At 41.8% G+C, this 20,043-nt stretch overlaps 1 protein-coding gene across 1 annotated transcript in view; it reads right to left on the reverse strand.

Moving 5' to 3' along the window:
* scaper (S-phase cyclin A-associated protein in the ER) overlaps positions 1 to 20,043 on the reverse strand; it is a 61,836-nt gene that overhangs the window by 34,290 nt on the left and 7,503 nt on the right. The window contains 19 exon segments of the mRNA XM_038706657.1: positions 5,000 to 5,136; positions 10,439 to 10,546; positions 11,659 to 11,811; positions 11,906 to 11,987; positions 12,136 to 12,278; positions 12,371 to 12,471; positions 12,474 to 12,525; positions 12,886 to 13,026; positions 13,464 to 13,575; positions 13,873 to 13,942; positions 13,945 to 13,989; positions 14,091 to 14,157; positions 14,270 to 14,437; positions 15,802 to 16,152; positions 16,635 to 16,766; positions 16,842 to 16,921; positions 17,048 to 17,175; positions 17,785 to 17,901; positions 18,370 to 18,470. Coding sequence (XP_038562585.1) covers positions 5,000 to 5,136; positions 10,439 to 10,546; positions 11,659 to 11,811; positions 11,906 to 11,987; positions 12,136 to 12,278; positions 12,371 to 12,471; positions 12,474 to 12,525; positions 12,886 to 13,026; positions 13,464 to 13,575; positions 13,873 to 13,942; positions 13,945 to 13,989; positions 14,091 to 14,157; positions 14,270 to 14,437; positions 15,802 to 16,152; positions 16,635 to 16,766; positions 16,842 to 16,921; positions 17,048 to 17,175; positions 17,785 to 17,901; positions 18,370 to 18,470 — 2,288 coding nt within the window.

Consider the following 20,043-nt stretch of genomic DNA (forward strand, 5'->3'; position numbering starts at 1 on the left):
CACCAGCTCTGTAGGGACGGGGGTTTTGCATCATGGAGATTTAATTCTACCTTTAAATCCACCTTCCTTTGAGTCTTTTTTAACAAGGGAGGCTTCACTTGACTCATTGTCAAATAAACAGTTAATGGGGGTAGAAGCAACATAACCAGTGTTTTGAATGTGTGACCCACTAAAAAGGTCATGGTCATTAGGGGACTGGTATTTCTGTGGCATTACAGCCAGACTCTGAGTCTAGCTGTAATGCCACTAGGTGTGTGTGTGTGTGTGTGTGTGTGTGTGTGTGTGTGTGTGTGTGTGTGTGTGAGAAACTGGGTGGAAGACACTATCAGTCAATCAGGCATTCCCGGACATGATAAGCAACTATTGATCAGTTAGATAGAGCGTCTTCCGGTTACCCATCTCTACACTGATAGGATCAAACACTTCCTGGAAGACGACAGGTGGATTTGTCTCGGCAGGACCGACACGGACCAACCAAAGCTTCATCCTCTTTTCACAATCTCTTGCATTCAAGGGCAGTCATCTAAATGAAATTGAAAACTCACCTCTCAGCTAGATCAGGACACTGAGATACCAAAAACCTTAAAACTGCTCACCAGGAGCATTTATTCTAGCATTCAGAAAAATAATAGTGTTATTTCTAATTTATTGTTTAGTGGTTTAATTATTTACTAACTATCAGCATAGATGTAGCTGTTACAAAACTCTGGCAAAAATGAGAATAAAAAACTGCAGCCTCGTCTTACCAAATACTTACCAGTTTGGGAAATATATTTTAAATTAATATTAAAAAAGGTACAATCTAAACCAGCCAACTACAAGATCAGCTATATTACTTTCAAAAAGAAGAGAAAAAGTACACTCTATGTGCATTAGATATCAATGTCATAGACCACGTTGTGAGTAAGGATAACAATATAGGTTTGTGCCACTCTTCAGTATCAATTCTAGATATAGCCATTTTCCATTTCCTGTGAGTAGGATAAATGAGTAGCACAGACCTTTTTTCAGAAGGGTCTGAACAATATCCGTCCTGTTTCTCATTCATAATTTTACAATATTAATCTCTGACAGGTTTATACCTAACCAGGTTAAACAGGGAGCATTTGCAAAGCAATTCATTATTGTCAGAAGCAGTCCTTGTTAAATGAGCCTCAGGCAATAAATACGGGTGATCAGCAATAGGAGAGAAAGCAAAAATCTATAAGGAGTTCGTAACACAACAGACCTCAGTTCTTTATACATGTATTTCTTTGACAGAGACACACTTCTCCCCAATTCCCCCAAAGCACATTCAAACCACGACTAAAATGTACACAACACAGAACTAGAGGTGTCAGTTCAATGGCAATGAACATGACTAGAACCTACAGAAACTTAAAATTATACTAATACTTTATTAACTTAATGTACTTAAAATTCATTTAGCTTGTATGTACATTGTTAAGGATGTATGCTCATTTATGAGCAGGACTTTCCCCCCCTTAATCTAAGGCAGCAGACTGGGTAAAATGAGTTAGGGCCATGCTTACCACCTCACACTGTATTCAATACTACATACAGGAGTGTCTTTGTATACACACCAGACGCCACCATCTGAGGTGGCACACCTCACACACACACAGGCCACTCTGTTCCCTGCTGAGCAAACCACAAGCAACCAGCTACAATAGGCACGCAGCTCGTATCGGAGTGTTGAGAATTTGGCTTCCAACCCATCCTGACACTAACTGACAGGCTACTTACATAAAATTTTAACAGCATATTTTCCTTCCCAAAACACTTATTACTAGAGAGGGTTAGCCAAGCCGCAAAAAAAAAGAGAGAGGGTTAAAATGTCTGTGCACCACTTTATGACAGGACGGGGCTACATGTTGGCCTGGTGAAAAGTCTAGTGAGAACCACTCACGTTTTACGGACACCATACGGTGTTCCAATAAAACGGTTCATTTCCACCCCGACGGTGAAGCGGCTCACCTTCATGTTTACTGGGGCTCTGGGTTATTTATGACCTCTGAAAGCCTGCTGCCTTTGAGTGCTAGTCTCAGCAGGGCTGGTGCAGGAGTGATGGTGAACAGAGACAGATCATGTTGTCACTTTCTCAGTACCGCTGAGCTTCACAAAGCCAAAAACAGCAGCACTGAGAATAAAACACTGTAGCAGAATGGGATGAGTACGTCAGCCTGTAGCTGTCTCATATGCCTCTTTTGAATAAATACTTTCCCCTGAAAAGCATAATAATAATGATTTGCTTTTTAGTAATCTCACTCAGGGTCCGAATCACAGGTCAGTGGCCTCTGTGATTACCAATGAAGAAATGTACTCGAACACAGCAGGACTTAAATGGGCAAGAGAGATTCAAGAGTAGTACAAATGTCTGAGAGAAGTTCTGGAGAGGTCATCTAGACAGTGCTGTTCGCTACCTCCTCACACCAGTTTTGCGTTTTGGAAATAATATACTCAATTGATGCTACTATTAGAAGTCTTGCCCAAAAATATTCACATCTTTATTTTTAATCATATTCCCAATAAAGATAATACGAGCACACTCTTTGCAATAATTCAGTTAGTGTTAGTGTGCCAAGTTATTCCATAATTGTCTTCCCAACCAAGATATTCAAAATTTAATACCGTACCTAAGTTTAGAAATGATAATTTAGAAATGCCATCATTTATATCCCTTTATTAGTTATCGTTATGACTACTATTATAGGTGTGATTACTGAAACGTCACAATATTTCACGTCGTGTTAATCTGTCTCCATTTGACACTTTTCACACGATGTCGAGCCACACATGAATTTTCTTACACAGTGAAAAACAAATGTATAAATGATAACGTCGACTTGCCGTGTTAATCAACTCCGCCCAGCTGATGTGACACAGGCATAGGCCGTGATACTAATAAGGTGGACCTCCTCTTGCACTGCGGCCGAGTGGTAACGTAACTGGCAGAGCTGCACTTTATCAGAGGTGCTAAAATGAGCATTTGTGTGGATTTGTGGTGAGATTTCTGCCTGATCAGAAGTGTTTTCAGTTAGTTTCGGTTTCCACCTCCTTGTGTCATCCCCATTTACACTATAAATTGGTGCAGGAAATTAAGAGTTTAATGCTCAAAAATTTCATATCCTTCAGCCTTGAAGGTTTCTTAAAGAGGTGGTATTATGCTCATTTTCAGGTTCAAAATCTTATTTAGGGGTTGTACCAGAACAGGTTTACATGGTTTAATTTTCAAAAAAACATATCTTTGTCATACTGCACATTGCTGCAGCTCCTCTTTTCACCCTGTGTTGAAGGCTTTGTTTTTATCTATGGAGTGATACATCTTGTCTCTAAATGATCTTTGTTGGGAGTTGCATATGCGCAGTTCCTAGTTAGGACTACTAGCCAATCAGAAGCAGAGAAGGGCGGGTCAGTGAAAGGCCGGTAAACAGCTTCGATTCAGCTGTAGGCTACATGTTGCCAACCAGGTTGGCAATTTGGACTGGAGCAAAAGTTTCAGAGTGGTGAGTTATTAATCTGTAACAAAAGTATCTTTCATCCATAAAGTTTTAACTGAGCGCTGTCTCTACATCACTGTAACAACTTCATGTCCATTGACTGCTTAGAGGGTACCTAGTGTTTGGAAGGGAGAGGAGAGGTGTGCTGCAGCTCAGTGTTTTTCCACCAGTGTTTTTGAGGGCTTGTGAGACTAGTCGCTCAGCGAGCATTATGACACATATTTTCATTGTGACACAAGAACGGGAAGTAAAGGCTGGACTACAAACGAGCTGGTGTGGCCATTGGGGGCAATTTGGGATTCAGTTCCTTGATCAAGGATATTTAAAAATGTGGACAGAAGGTGCAAGGGATAAAACCACCGACCCTGCAATTAATGGATGACCTGTCCTAATTCTTGAGCCACAGCTGAATCGTCAATTTGATATTTTTCTGTGCACATAAAGGATTTATGTTCTTGTTTCACAGCAAAAACCTAACAATGGAACTGGAAAAAAGACCAGTGTTGTTAATATGGTTCCTGATCAATACCAATGACTTCATTATTTAATTCACTTCCAGAGACAGTTTTCTATTTTCCAAGCAGATGGATGACGAGGCTTCATGAGAACTACTGCACCCACAAATTTCCCAAGCTAACAAAAGAAAAAAAGAAGAAGCAGTATAAACGCTTAAGATATTTGTATGTGTTTATCATGTCTGACCATTTGTATTGGGCTTATATATTTTCTTAGCTTGCTTACTTAACGCAAAAATGTGTCTTTATTTATAGGCTACTCTAGTGTCTAATATAAACACATTTTATTGTTTATGTTTACATTATGTAAGTGACTCCTCAGCAACGAGCTTGATAGAGGCTATATCTTGCTTTATGCCTCTTTTTTTTTCTCCAATGCAACATTCCTTCTTTAGAGCGTACAGATATTAATGTCACCCAGCTTGTAGTGGAATACTTCCAATAATCTGCATCAGTAACATCTTACAGTAAGTATTGTCAACATGGTGTCTCTTTCGCTCCCTGTTATGACAGCCAATTAAACTGAATGAGCTCAGGTCCAGCTTCTGACACACAGCAGCTCTGCCTCCTATTTGTTGATTACTATTGATTTTCTTTGATACTTCATTTAAAAAATCAATAGCTCAGAAGAAGAAAAATAGGCATGGCTCATACATACTTTAACATACATCCTGTACACACAGGAAGGCTTAAGATTTGGCAATGCCATGGCAGCAATTTGGAGGAAAGCTCTTTACAGGTGAAAGCCGGGACCCTACAAATCGATTTGCAGTTTTGCTCCCCAATCACAGAAAGTGGTCATAAATTAAGCTCATCAGTGTTACTATGTGGACAGCCAGGATGCACATAACATCTGCTTTCCATCTCCTTATCACTCATAAAAAAAGTCTTGGCACAGTTTTGTCCTCTGTGCCTCTGAGAGGAGAAACACAGAGAGAGAGCGGCAGATGATAGACAGAAAGAGAGATAAATTGGATGTATTACCTGGAGTTCATCCTGGCGCGGAGCTTCTTTGCCTTCTTCCGTGCTTTCTGCCTCTCTTCTCCATCCTTCACGCTCTCAGAAGACACAGAGCTTTCCGTCACAATATCCACAATGTATTTCTTCAAGGAAAGATGCTCCTAGAGTAGACAAAAATCAATACATCAAAGACATTGCCGGCAAATGTTTGTACCATTATTTACTATAACAAGCTTCTAAAAAAAGTTTACTTAAGTACAGTTTTAAGGTACCCACACTTTACTGGAGTATTTACATTTTCTGCAACTTTGTACTTCAACTCAACTAGATTTCCTAGGGAAATACTCTACTTTGGCTACATTTATCGGACAGCTGCAGGTGGTAGTTACTCGGCAGATAAAATTTTACTTATGAAACACGTAATCATCAACAGTATGATGCATTGTTGTTTTAAATCAATCGCTCTCCCTTTACCCACTTATGGTGCTTAAACATAAAAACTAAAACTTTTCAATTAATCCACAGTCCACCTGGGGGGGTTTCATGACAAAAAAACCCAAAAACGTTTCAAAACATCCCCACTCTGTTTTTTTTTTAATGAATCGCACCCTGTTACAGCCTCATAAACAGCTAAAATGGACAAAAAGAGGATCCATATGAGGATTTGTAAGTACAGCGCAGGTGGCTCAGCCTGAGAGAAAGAGAGAGAGGCAAGAGGGAAAGAGGTATGTGAGGTGTGTGAGCGAGCTATTAATAATAACGTTTTTAATTTTAAATAAATTTACAAAGGAAGGTTTTTATTTCATTCCACAAAAAATCAACGGTTGTAGTTATTACACTACTACACCAGCATTAAATTTTTCCTGATTTCCACACCCCCTAGAGGCAACTCGTACCACTTTGGGAATCGCTGCATTAAGGCATGAGTAATTATATTTCAATTGTTTAATATTATATATCAGATATATAATATGGCACACACAGCCATTCTGAGTACTTTTAATTGTTGATACTTCAAAGTACATTGTGCTGATAATATTTATTTTACTTCAAACTTGGAAAGCAAAACTTTTACTACAATCAGGTATTGTTACTTTTACCCAAGTAAAGGATCTGCGAATAATCACTGATACAGCTACTGTAAAGAAAACAGGAGGCTGGCAAATGGCAAAAGTAAGACTATACTGCTTTATCCTAGTAAGAGTTGTGTTTATTGTAAACTCTTAATCATTACAACTTGTTGTCTTCTTCTCAGTGAGAATTTACCATCTAACAACAATTTTATTTTAAATGATAAAGGAAATAGAACAGCAAATTTAACACTTGGTAAATGTCTCAAATTAGATGTTCTACCCTTGAGATGTGGCACTGAAGATACTGTGTGACATGTAGATCTACACGTCTCAATAACACCACTGTATCCTGTAATTACCTCCAATACTCCACAGTCTTTTGAAGCCACCCACCTACGGACATGCTAAAAGGCTGGAGGTGTTGCCTCCTGTCTGGCCCTGCCAGATGATTCTGATATTTCCACCAGGAGACAGGGGAATGTAACCCGATTTGAACAACATGATGCATGTGCAAGAAACCAATTACCCAATTATGCTGTCATCCAGCACCCCAGAGGACAGGATGGCCTAGCAGATAAAGGGTTTCCATTCAGCAGTCAAGCTAACCTGTGTGTGGGATGCCATACCCTTTGGTCACAAGTTGTCAGTGTACCTGCTGCCTGAATAGAGGTTTTCACTTAAGGTCAGTAGGTGGTCTGAAAAGTGTAAGTAAGAGTGCCACAAACCTATTTTCCTGTTGAGCCTACACAAAAACACAACAGTTTTGGTTATTTCAAATGACAGATTTTCTGTGTTTTTTCTTTTGTCTATGCTTTTCTCATTAGTTGGAAGAGGGCAGTACTCCACTGGGAAAAGGTCACGTCATGTATTTCTGTGCACCGATCAAGATCTAGCCATGTTTAAAGGTGCTACAAAATGCTCACTTTGACGTTCACACTTGTATTTAGAGTTTCTACAAGAAACTGTTCACATGCACATATCTCATACTGTCCACTGCTTCAGCATCTCTTGACCCTCTTTCTGAACCCTCGGTTTTAGCTCCTGTCTCTTTAAGGCCCCCCTCCCTGAAAGCCCACATACCTCTGATTGGCCAACTTCCCCAAGCACTGAAGAGAGGCGGGGCTGAGCGGCACTGCACTGAAACAAGGCCTGCTATGTGAGACTAGCCCTCACTGATTACTGTACAAAAATACAACTTTATTTTCTAACTTTGTATCACATTGGATGGAGAAATATTGTCTGGTTTTCCCTCTGATGTCATCCGGCTGCTCTGCCACCACTTTTGCAGATTTACGTTAGTTTATATGTTACTGGTTACTTTAGCGCCAACTACCGCTATCAGCAGCTACTACTAAGTTAGCTACTTAGTTAGCTGCGGAGCTAGCAGTTCTATTACTGATTTTGCCCGGACTGGAAGCTTGGTGTTTCTGGGGTGTGTGTTGGTGTTTACACCATTTGGAACCCTGGTTCAGAGCCAGCTGATATCAGGAGCTACTGCAGTTAACAACCGCGTTAGCAACAGGTAAAGCTATATGTTCATCAGGAAAATGGACTGGTCTATGTAACTTTGGGGGCATAAACATCGTTGGCATTCGCACATTTTTCGGGAGTATGTTGGGTGCCAAGATTCACATATGAAGGAGGAAACAATGGAGATTGAGGCTCACGGTATGTCATTTATGTACTGAACTCTTTTTATTTAACTATGCCAAGGGAAATGCAGTTTTCCCCATTATACAGCACCTTTAAATCAAAATGTTATGACAGTGGTTGTTTACAGTATGTTGCCAGCAATGTCAATAAACATAGTCCTAATGATGCAAATTAGATTTTGTAAGTAATGCATATTCAATATTGTTTAGAATATGTAAGATTAGAAGCATTTTCATGAGCTTTAATGTTGATAGATTAGTAAACTTGTGAATAAGTTGGTAACTCACCTAGAATGATTTTGATTGAGCCTTTTTTTAGAGCCTAAAAGTAACAAGAGAAAGGGGTAATAACTTTGCAAATTAAACGGGCACTGCAAGTGATAGTCTGATGTTTCCCAGGAAGGATGTGAGTGTCTGTATTTGTATGTGCACCCCTCTGCCCTCTACTCCGCAATACTACAGGTCAGTCATGACTCATGACCGTAGCTGTACCTCACTTGGGAGGCAGCTGTTCAGTAATCTCTCTGAGAGGCTATCCAGCCACTCGCATAATGGAATTGTTTCAGAGACGCATCCAAAACATCTTTGCAAAATCACACTTGTAACATAAAAGAGTACCTGAAATATTAAGCTATCAAATAAGTACAATGCTGACAAACAGACTATGATTCTTTAGCAAATAAATATATAATTATTACATCAGACTGATGACAGACAGAGGTCTTCCAATGAACCACTGTAACAAAGCAGCAAAGATGCTGGCCTAAGGGCAATGCTACCGCACAATACCACAGATTGCCTCTGGTGGGAGTAATATGATACCACTTTAAACATCTCTCCCTTTCTCTGACACAAACAGACCTATAACAGATCTAAAAGGCAGCCAACACAAATACAGATTCTATGGGATATGTTCACCCACTGCCTCTTTTGTCAAATACAAAGGCCTGAGAGGTAGGCTTTCCATTTGGCTCGAAACAAACAGCTGTATTTCACTTTGGCTTTTAGATAAGATACTACACTGGATTGAGTTACTGTCACTACAGTGGTTTGCATGACATTTTATGTACTGAACTGCATCTAATCATTTAAAAAAGAGAGGACAAGTCACACAAAAGACAAAAAAACCCCTGAAATCTATCTATTCACAGCAGCTTCACTGCAATAACCAGACAGATGTCAGATCTCAAAACAGTATTGGGGAGGGACAGGCTTGTTTCAGCTGGCAGTCTTTATATTTCATCGCAGTTCTCAATTTGTGGCTATCATTGAAGCTTTAACTATGACCTTTAGGGCTATTCAGTGTTGTTGGGAGGTCAGCTATGATATCCTCTGCTGCCTGGTGATATATCCACTGGTCAGGTCCCCCTTGCACTAAAGACAAGCAGAACAGACTTTCTTCAGAGAAGCCACCAGTTTTTTTGAGCTGTTGTGTCTAAAGGTGATCAATAAATAAAGTCCTTATGTCAGACCAAGAATGGGTCTTGGATATTACCTGCATCTTACTAAGCCAGGACAGATGGTGAGTAAAAAGAGTGATTGCAATCTCAAGCTCTCCACCCATACATAGATCCTAACCTTTTGATAATCATTGTATTTTTAAATTTAATTCGCAAGTCTTTCAGAATGAGAGAAAATGACTAAATATGAAGGCACAGGGCATTTGCCGACCTCTGCACAACTGTGAACCAACCATTTTCATTTTAATTAAAAATCTTTCATTGCAGGAAGAGTTATGGACCAGCAGTCTGGAAAATAGTTGGCAGGGGTATGAATGAAATAGTGGAGACCAAAATGAGCTCTGAGATACATAACAAGGGGCCACATAAGTCTATCTAAACAAAGTCTCTCCAGACCTATCGGACAGCTTAATTAGCTTTGACAGAGAATAAGAAAAAGTAGTTCTGGACATCTAAATAGTATCTATTAGCTACTACAGTGACTAATAGCCCAATCCAATTACAACACACACACACACACACACACACACACACAAACTGTCAAGTACAACATTTACTATGAGTTCAGCGAGGGCTTAAACTTCTGACCAATCAGTGTTGACAAAAAACAGTAAAGCCTCAACATTATGGCTACTGGTAAAACTACATCAAAGAGTAGAAGAAGTATTGCAAATGTATATGAAGTAGTACTCATATACTGTTTATAGGGATATATTGGTTAAGTACTTCTCTTCATTGCCTTGTTTATCATACTGTCAAACTAAAAAAAAATTACCTGCATTTGGAAAGGAAATGATTTAGAGGAAAAGAAGGAGGGGGTATCAATTATTTCCCACTGAAAAAAGCTTTGAATGAAGGAGCTGCCAGGGCCAAAGGTGCTGCGTATAGCACCAACAGTTGTCAGTCTCACAATGAGCACCGCTGAAAAGCCAATCTCATATTGCAGCCTGAGAGGTTACCTTGCATTAACGAGCTGCCTTCCCATGGAAAAGCGCTCCATGACAGAAACCGCCTGGAGACAGGGGGGTGATGTCACCCCTCCACTGAAGCAATGAACCCTAACTGTGTACATTTCAAGGCCCATTTGTAATCTCACAAAGCCAGCAACAGAGCCGTGACAGTATATACAGGGATGCATCAACAATAATAATGACCACGTCATAAAAGGCAACCGCAGTGTCTCTTTGTCTTTTTTACATGACACAAGCAGCAGTAGGGCAGTATTCTTTGACAAGATGAGTGGATGTTTGTTCCTGGCACAGTGTGGGTGATACGCACCACTTCCTCATCAGAGAGCTCCCGTCCCTGGATGCTGCTACTGTCTCGCACGGCCTGTTGGTGCCTCTTCCCCTTGGTGTGGCTGAACAGGTGCACCTCTGAGGTGATCTACAAACACATTGGTCAGAGGTCACTGCTGTGGGAACAATGGAGACAGAGGCAGGAAAGGGTCAACAAAGCCCCATGGGACGCTGGTGAAACGATATACCACATGGGCTTGGGACATGACCTGCTTCTCCTGACCCTCAGCTTCAAGCAAAGACTAAGGAAAGGAAATACAATTTGTTACATTATGAGTCACTCTACAGCAACTGAGTTGAGATGGAGAAAACAATTAAGAAAAAAAACAAAAAACACTCTACTGGGAATTGAATACTCAAAAGAAAACGTAAAAAATTTGAAAACACAAACAACCTCAAAATGCCTCACAAAATGTTTTAAAGGGCTAAATAAAAAGTAGTGCAGGTCTGAGAAATGGCCACAACAAGAGGCAGGTGTACTGCAAGCAATGTTGTCCTCCCATCTCTGGAAAAGAGCCCATTTAGAATGGTTTGTGTTTAATGTCATTAAATTAAGTGCTTGCTGCTGACCAACCCATGATCTCTGGTGTCAGATGCTGGCCAAGGTCATTCAACATTTAACAAGATTCCCTCTTTTACCCCCCCAACCGTCCTCTTTATCTGATGCTGGTTTGAAGCCTCAAGGTGTCCCACCCTTGTTGCCGTGGTAGCCGGTCCATCAGATATAAATGTGTCTGCTTGTGGATTTGTTGCCTGACACTTGAAAAAGCATAAGCATGCCCAGTCATAAATCTCTGTTTAAAGAGTCCATGTTTAATCAAGGCCGTTAAATCCTCATTTAAATGTGGCCTCTTACAAAAATCCTCTGAATCACCTTCCTATCAGCAATTTTATGTATATCCAGCCTGCCAAATAACAGGGGAGTTGCCCAGAGCTGTTCTGCTGCAGCGTCTGTCTGTCCCTTTTTCTTTTCCTTCACGTACACAAAGACACATACTAGTTTGGGAGAGTGAGATAATTAAATGAAAGGTTAGAGAAAAACTCAAGCCCATTTGAAAGTAAAAAGGACTTTTTAACATCCTCTCCACAATAATAGATGCAATAGAAGTTGTACTGTTAGATTCAACATAGTGCATATAAGTTAGGGACACCAATGGACATAAGTAAGCCCTGAGACTGGCGGGACAAAACTGTACATACCACAACGCCGCACAGGGAGCACTGTTTCTTGCGCTCATATGGTGTCAGTTTGGGGGCGTAGTCTGTGTTAGCATGTCGACCACTGCTGAGCTCAGCAGCCTTCTCCTTCCTCTGCTCGATTTGCTCCATATGCCTACGGCTGCTTTCGTCATGCTATGGATGAAACCGGAAACCAAGTGTCATATGGGAAGCTGGGATGCCTGCATGGTGTCCAATGGTGATGCAAGGTGGCACAGTATAAACTTACCTTCATCTGAATTTTCTTCTGCAGCTCCTCCATGGCCTCCTGTTGAGCAGCACTAAGAGCAGCCAGACGCTCCTCACGGTCTCTTCAGACAGGACATAGAAAACCAGTGTGAAACAACTGCACATGTAAATACAAGTCTCTAATATATCCAAGTGACCGAATCAAATGAGGATTGGTGCAGCCATCTGTCTGCATACATTTCCATATTGAAAGCCTTTTGGACTACATACCTGGCCCTTTCCCGGGCTGCATCTTCTCTAGCTTTCTCTTTTTCCTGCCTCTGCTGTTCAATACGAGCCTCCTGCTCCTTCCTCCGTATCAGCAGCTCCTCCACCCGTGCCTGCCGCTCTGCTTCCAGGACTCGTTTACGCTCCTACAGAGGGAGTAGAGATTAACATGCACCTGAATGTGAAAATTACAAGAAGAAAAATGAAGTGTAAAATCGTGCATTGGTTTTTGTAGCACCTGCACAGCCTCGTCTCTGGCCTGTTTCTCCTCCTGTCTCCTCTGCCTATCCTCCTGCAGCTCATTAAGGCGTTGCTCATACTCATTTAACTTGGCCAGGCATCGTGCCTCTTGTTTTGGGCTTCCAGAGTGTTGATGAATGCGATTTCATTCACCTGTACAGACAGATATGCTTATGAACTATGATATAAACACAGTTTACACACACACACACACACACACACACACACACACACACACACACGGTATATAATATGGAAAAACATAAATGCATAAAGACAGAGCGAAGTGGTCAGTTTGTCTGTCAGTATTTTGGCAAGAATTATTGAACTGACAATGCCAATCCACAGCAGTCATTTTCAGGGTGATTGCGTATGTATGAATGTATTTTAACACTTTACCCATGTAATAAAAAAACCCAAAAAGTATGACTGCAAATGTCCCACTTAATTCAGAAAACTCCTCAGCTGTCACACGCATTTGGTTACTGCTTTTCAGGGGATGCCCTCCTCTACCTTGGCTTCTTCTTCTTGGGCCTTCTTCACAATCGCCTGGAGCTGCAGCTCTCGCTTCAAGTCTGCATGTAACAGTTTTTCCTCCATCATCCTCCGACGCTGCTCCAACAACTCCTCCTTCCATTTCCTCACCTCCTTCTCCTGCGGAGAGCGAAGAGTGAGAAGAAGGAGTGGGTGAAAATAAAAATAAATAATGTACATTCTTCAGGACAACACAGACAATGGATTCTTAATCTATCAGGTGCTACCCTCTCCAGCAGTGTCCATGTGGGGATTAATGCGAATATACACCTCTTTATGTATTTATGTGGTTAATCCTGATTTATTCTAGGACTCACTCATCGCCATGGTCTTGGAGAACAAAAACAAACTTCATGAAAGGCTGTTGATTTTGGCCAGGGGTCTCTCTCACGACTGTCTGCGGCCAGCTGGCCTGGATGCGACTGGAGGGGGTTGTAATATTTAGTGATTCTATCAGGCAGTGTGCTGACAAAACCTCTCGTTAAGAGCCAGGCTCGGCTTAGCTTACGCAGAGTTTCTTTAGGGTGCTTTCCGTCAACTTGGCACGATTTACTCACCCTCTCCAAGAGCTTCTGCAGTTTGAGCGTCTTTTCCTCCCGGAGTTTGTCCCTCAGCTGCTGCGCCTTCAGCTGTTTCTCCTCATGTTTCTTCTTTGACTCTGCAATGGTTCTGTCAAAAATGTTGGAAAAAATCATTCATCTATTTTTCCTCTTTATCAACAATGTGCAGGGGCAGCCAGACTCTGACAGACACTAGGGCCTGTTCAGATGTTCTAGGTGGTAACCTAAAATGAAACAGCAACTGGGTCTATGGCTCCCAGGCTGCTGGGTTAAATCCTTGTCAATATAAGATCAGGGGATTGCAAATGAGTACATTAAGGTGCTGTCCAGGAAGGCATTAAACAAGTAGCGAGGCTGATTATACAGTGATACTGGCAATGTGTGTTAGAGTGTGTGTATTTTGCACCTTTTGCGCGACGGTGAGGACAATTTCTCGTGCATGTGGATCCCATGTCCAGGAGGCCGAGCAGGTTCTCTTCAACAATGTCCCCCCATGAGGTACTCTGACGCCATGGCTCACGAGCTACAGAAAAAACAAGTAAGGAAAATGAACAGACTTCAGTGTAATATTTGCCATTACAAAAAATGAGAATTCAGTTTTCATATAGATGTTGACCTCCATACCGTCATAATCTGCCAGCATGTCACTCCAGTCAATATTGGCTCCACAACCTCCGTTGCCAATGCTAGCCTGTGGTAAAGATTTGTGTGTTTCATGTTACCTTACAGTGAGGTTAAAAAAAAAAAAAAAAAAAAAAAAAAAAAAATCACAATCCAAACTAAATGAGCATGATTGATCTTACAGAGAAGTCACTTTCATTATCCGTCTCCAGGTCGTTGTTCTCGGCCAGAATCTCTCTGGTCAGCTGCTCTTCCTCAGCGATGGCACTGGCAATCGCCTCCTCGTTGGCCTTCTCCAGACGGTCGGCAAGCTCCTCTTTCTTGGCCAAGACCTCTGCCATGGACTGTGGCTGAACACATATACAAACACATACCACCTCACACACATAGAATTTCACATTAAATAAATATTGAGTTCATACAAACAACCAGTGAGAAAACCAGAAACCTGTTATTGTTACCATGATAGGCCTTTTTCATGGATACAAATAATAAAATGAATGATGGCTGGATTCCATTCAGAACAGAGCTTTATGTGTACCTTTTTTAGTCATTGGTTGCATTATCTCTGAAAGGTGTCTAATCCTTTTGTTACTAGCTATATAATGTATAAATTATGTTAACAAAATATTTAAAGATTCTTCATTCAATTGCAGTGCAACTATTAAGAGCAGACATTTCTATTCTTCTTGTCACTGAGTATAAATTATGAAATATTTTATAAATAGATAAAACTGTGGTAAAATATTTCTAATGGAATGAAAAGTAAGTAAGTACTAAGTTTGAGGGTCTGTGCAGTTGGTCTGATTTGTACTTGGGTGCAGAATCAAAACAATGAGGGGAACACCATATCATCAACCCAACCCACAGTTTGTACCACACAATCATCACAAGAATCACAAGTGAGGAAGCATTCAAGAGTCATGCAGGGCACATTTACTGTGAGGATGAAGAGATGGTAGAAGGAGGCAACTGGTGGTTTTGCACTAGGAAACCGTTTACTTTAACCTTTCAAGTATTTTTTAAGTTTATACATATTCTTGACATGGCAACACCTCACAGATTACTCCAGAGCAGCAACTACTCTAAATCAATTATAGAGCCTTTTTCAACACTGTTTGTATGGGGAAGGTTAAGAAGTTCTGAGTCTAAATCTTAGGCACATAAGTATCGCCTGGACAAGGTCAAAGACTAGAAGAATGCCATCACTGCAGATTTGAATTAAACTTTTTTCCACACGTTTTCATTCACTACCTGTGAAAATCTGACAGCGTCCCATTAGAGGTGTAGTAAGTGTATGGAGCTCTGTATTTACACACTCCATGACGCTTCATAATAGTGACAACACTTGATGTAACGAGACAATGTTTGCCCAAGAACTGACCGCTGGGTTGAATACAAACAGGAAACTCAATAAAAGTTCGGCAGCATAATTTTTTTTGCACAGAATTTTAAAAAGTGGCCAAAATAACTAAAATAAGTTAAGAGGTTCGTTTAGGGCAACACCTTCGGAGTGCTTGCTCGATTACAGAAGTCTCCTACTCACAGCTATTCTTCACAGTCGTGCTATAACAACTCTACACAGAGCTATGCAGTCTGCACAATTGGTCTGGTTTCTTAAGACTGACTTTGTTTAGGCGGTAAAAGGACCCTTAGGGATCCCCCCCCCCAACCACCCGCCCCTCCCTCTGCTCCTCCATCTCTCAGCACTCACAGTAGAAAGCTCTGTGGGGTCCAGCACACTCTCCAGTTTCACCGCTGGCATGGGAGCCTCAGCCTGTCCTGCAGCAGATGTGGCCATGCCCTGCGGCGCGCCCCCCTCAGCCCCACTGTCCCCCAAGGCCAACAGTGCACCGAGCCCATCCGTCTGGGGAATGTCTGGGGATGCGGTGAGGACCCGAGCAGGGACTGGGACTGATAAGGTAATGTCTGTTGGTGGGACTGTGGCTGAGGATGGCGTGGGCTCTGGGGCTTGGAAATGGGTATGAGCTTCTATGGGGGGAGGCGTGTCTTCACAGGGTGCTTCAACACACTGCCCCGAGTCTTGAACACTTTCTGCTGGGGGCTGCACCGACAGTCACACAAACTCAATTAAAGACATGCATATTTCAAGCAATTCATGAGAGCAATAACAAAAAAAAACCCAAACCAAACCAGTCAATACTCAACACATAGCTGAAAACACAACTCATGCATGAAAGCTGGTACTGACATGCCCTACCTGATAGATTGGAGATAGTGATTTGTATTTCAAAGTCAACTGAAGGCTATAACACACTCTTACAAAGTGTGTCTTGAGGCAGCGACATCGAGTACTTATTTCATGTGAGTGAAATTCAGTTTTCTGCCTCTGAAATGTCAGAGAACAATCAATCGCTTTAAAGTTGATATGCCTGTCTGGACAGTCTGTCTATGAATACCATGGAGCCCAAAACAAAAACAAATGTGGCCGATAAAATGGTCTAGTGTTACTCTGCTACTCGTGAATAATTGATATCCAGGGACTGCTTAGGGAGAAAGACGTCACAAGGTACTGAACCTCAGTACCTCCATCATGTGCCCGTTCTCTGGACGTCCGACCTTCTCCAAGGGGTCAGGCTCCACAGGGATTTGCTGCTCAGTGTCTTTCTGGGTTACCTCCTTGTCCGGGGCACACTGAGGATGGAGTTGTTGCTCCTCCTGTGGCGGCAGATGTGACTTGTTACACTTGGCGCTGTCCTGTTTTGGGGTGACATGAGCCAAGACAGGACTGACCTTGGCAACTATGGCGGCAGAGCGAGGCTTGGCAGCACGTCCTCGCTGGACAGTCTCCCAGCCCTCAGCATCCTTTTTACCTGGAAAAACACACGATGCACTGTGTCAACCACCGGGAAGACAATGTGTTACTGTGCTCTCCATGTTAGAAGGAGCCACATTCTGTCAAAGTGCATCCTGACTCTGTGCAGGAGGAGATTTCTTACCCAGCTTTTCTACCGGGAAGGTGGTCGGTTGACTGGAGCTAGGGACGGACTGAGTGCACTTCACTCGGTCTGCCCAGCTGGGGCCTGTGTGGGAGAGCCGGGCTGCAGCCAGTGTAGGTGGTGGACCACTGAATGACACACACACGCACACACACACACCATGAGAACAAACAAATGTGCACCTGTGCAGTGGCACCTTTACTGTCAGCAGGTAGGATTTTAAATTGTATTATGCCATCACATCTAATCTCTGATGGCTCCTACTGTGCCTCTAAGACGCTTCAGCAGTCTGAAGACAGTACCTATCTAACAACCAAGCACTCTCCACTGTGAGATAGCATGGGACTGTATTGGACAACAGGCCTCCGTCATGATCAATATCCATTTCCTGCAGCATCCGATTACAGAGCAGTGCACATATTGAACCGATGCTTCAGCAGTCTTTAACTGACACTTTCATCTACACCTTCCACTGATTCTGTGGCATCAGAGTGAGAGACTCAACAAATTGCATTAAACAAATGGTTCACCATAAGCAATCAATGGGTGTATTGCTAGATAACATAGTCTGCACTTTCTAACCCCTTCCAAAGCAGGCACAGTGCTACATTTAAAATATTGACTCATTAATAACAGGATGTCTTGTGATACAATTTTAATCAAATCATATGTTGTGTTGACAAAAACAAAATCAAATGCCTAATGGTAATGGGAAAAGACCATAAGACAGAGCTTACCCAAAGTTGAGGGCGCGACGTGCACCCGGAGAAGGGACCATTCTGTCCGCTGAGGGGCTTGGCATCACGTGACGTCCCGGAGACATCTTACGCACCTCCCAGGCTAAGGAAGTGGGCCTGAAAAAGTGAAAGTGGCGAACATTACTTGACACTAGTTGGTTCTGGGCATAAGTTAACACTAATTTCCTAGTTCCCCAGTAACACAAAGACTTGGCTCACACTTTGGCAAATCAGTTAAATGGCTGATTCACTTGCAGCAATTTATGCATTAAATGGACCATATAAAGGTTTCAGGCTGTCTTATTGATTAACAGTACGCTTTAAATGAACAAATTGGGAGGCAGCACTGGGAATCTCCCTTCTTAGTCAATTTACGGTTGCAGTGGTCACTGTGTTAAAGAGAAGCCAATAAACTCAACTGATCTCTTTGAATTAAAGCCAAGGCTATTGATCCATTCTGTTTGTGACTCAAACCAGGGACCAGACAACAGCATTTCAGTTTCACTTCAGGGTGCAATTGAAAATTGGGAGTGAATGAAAGTGAGCGACAAAGAAAGGGAGTGTGAAAAAGAAACCGAGCATCACCTGTTCTGGGCATCTGTTTTCTCCAACTTCTCCTGAAGCTGGATCCAGTCTATGAGAGCTTTGAAATCCCGTACGTAGTTGTCCAACATCATCAGCACCTCCTAAAGACAGCAGTTACAACAGGATGGAGAATGATAACACAGAGATTATAAATACATACATGAAGAAAGGCACAATGAACAAACCAGTAATAGAAAGGTAGGTTTAAAATAAATAAGTGAAATCTGACGCATGTGTGTAACTTAAGAATATTTGTTGGACAACATTCATGTAAAGATCAGTAATTTTCCTCTATAAATCCAGAAAATACCAACTAAAAATTCTAAAAACATGTAGCACTCTATACTTAAACCATAGAACAGAACTTGACCTCAAATGTAATCATGTTTTAGTAGACTGTCTATTGATTTTTGTATATACATTGCATAATGTAAGCAAAAACACAATTTATTTTCCAACTAAAACCAATAACTGGCAGTTTAAAAACTGGGGTAAGGAGATCAAGAGTGTTGCTGGCAAGCAGGAGCTGGCCCACACATGTTCAGGTGCAAAGACATTATTGAAAGATTTGAGTAAGAACAGAGAAGGCAAATTCCTAATAGCAAATGTCTACTATCTGCACTTGGACTGCCTCACGGTGTTGGTTATCCAGAGGTGGTGGGCTGTGTGGAGAACACAACTGATTGATGGGGAGCGTGAAGGGAGTGGTAATTGAGAGTAAAGCTTCACAGTGCTTTTAGTTAATAGACAAGTCAGGCCAGTGAAAGATGTGTCCAGCAGCAGGTCTGCTGATTACAGCTGGTTAACAGGCAAAGACCACCGCTATGGCCTGGTGTTCATTTGGTAATGAAAGCCAAGATGGAGAGAGTTTGCTGCTCCTCTGACAGATAAACCAACAGTGAGTGAAGGTACCATAAAGGGGCTTTCAGCATGTTAACAGGCATACTTACCTAAATACAACCCTCACATAACATTTCATGAGGAATGACAAAATATTTAACCTTCCAGAGGCATTGCCATAAAGTAGAATGGGCAGTAAAAGCCTCAGTTCCATACATAGAAACAAGAATGAAGAGGTACAGCCAGGGTTAGAGTGACTGACCGCAAATAAATAATTCTCAGTTTTTTAAGTCCTTCCAACCAAAATAGCCTGTTTCTGTTCACTTTGAAAATTATTTGAATAAAACAAACATTCTGAACATCTACTGCCTCCAAGCAAACAGGAACGGGAAGTACCTTTGTTGCTTGGTCTAGGTGATAGGTCTAATAAACAGTGGGATAAAGGAATAGTTCATAGGAACTAATTAGGCCTGGGGGCTGTGGGCATTATTAACAAGTATATATGAATCATTCTGCTGGATGAACAATTTCCCTCTGAGTGGGAAACATATTATATTATCATCATCACAATGCATTACATTGCAGAGAGTTAGGCATCATTTCCAGACAATGGTAATGTTTATGTCTGAATGTTTTCGGTGGAAAATTGTTAGCTATTTGTGTAAGAGCACAGAATGCAGATTGCCTACAGCTACACAAGGGGGTAGTGGCTGGGGATATCAGAGCACTCTGCCTCCCCTCTAGATGACTCCATCATCTATCAGTGTCCATTAAGCCCAAGCTGGGTGGGATGGGGGATTATGAACAGCACCCAGCTCCATGGCCATTAGACAG

Source organism: Micropterus salmoides, unplaced genomic scaffold (genome assembly GCF_014851395.1).
Source record: "Micropterus salmoides isolate LMB-PRFRI ecotype aquatic unplaced genomic scaffold, ASM1485139v1 Ms_hic_scaffold_8, whole genome shotgun sequence".
In the NCBI taxonomy this organism is placed as follows: domain Eukaryota; kingdom Metazoa; phylum Chordata; class Actinopteri; order Centrarchiformes; family Centrarchidae; genus Micropterus; species Micropterus salmoides.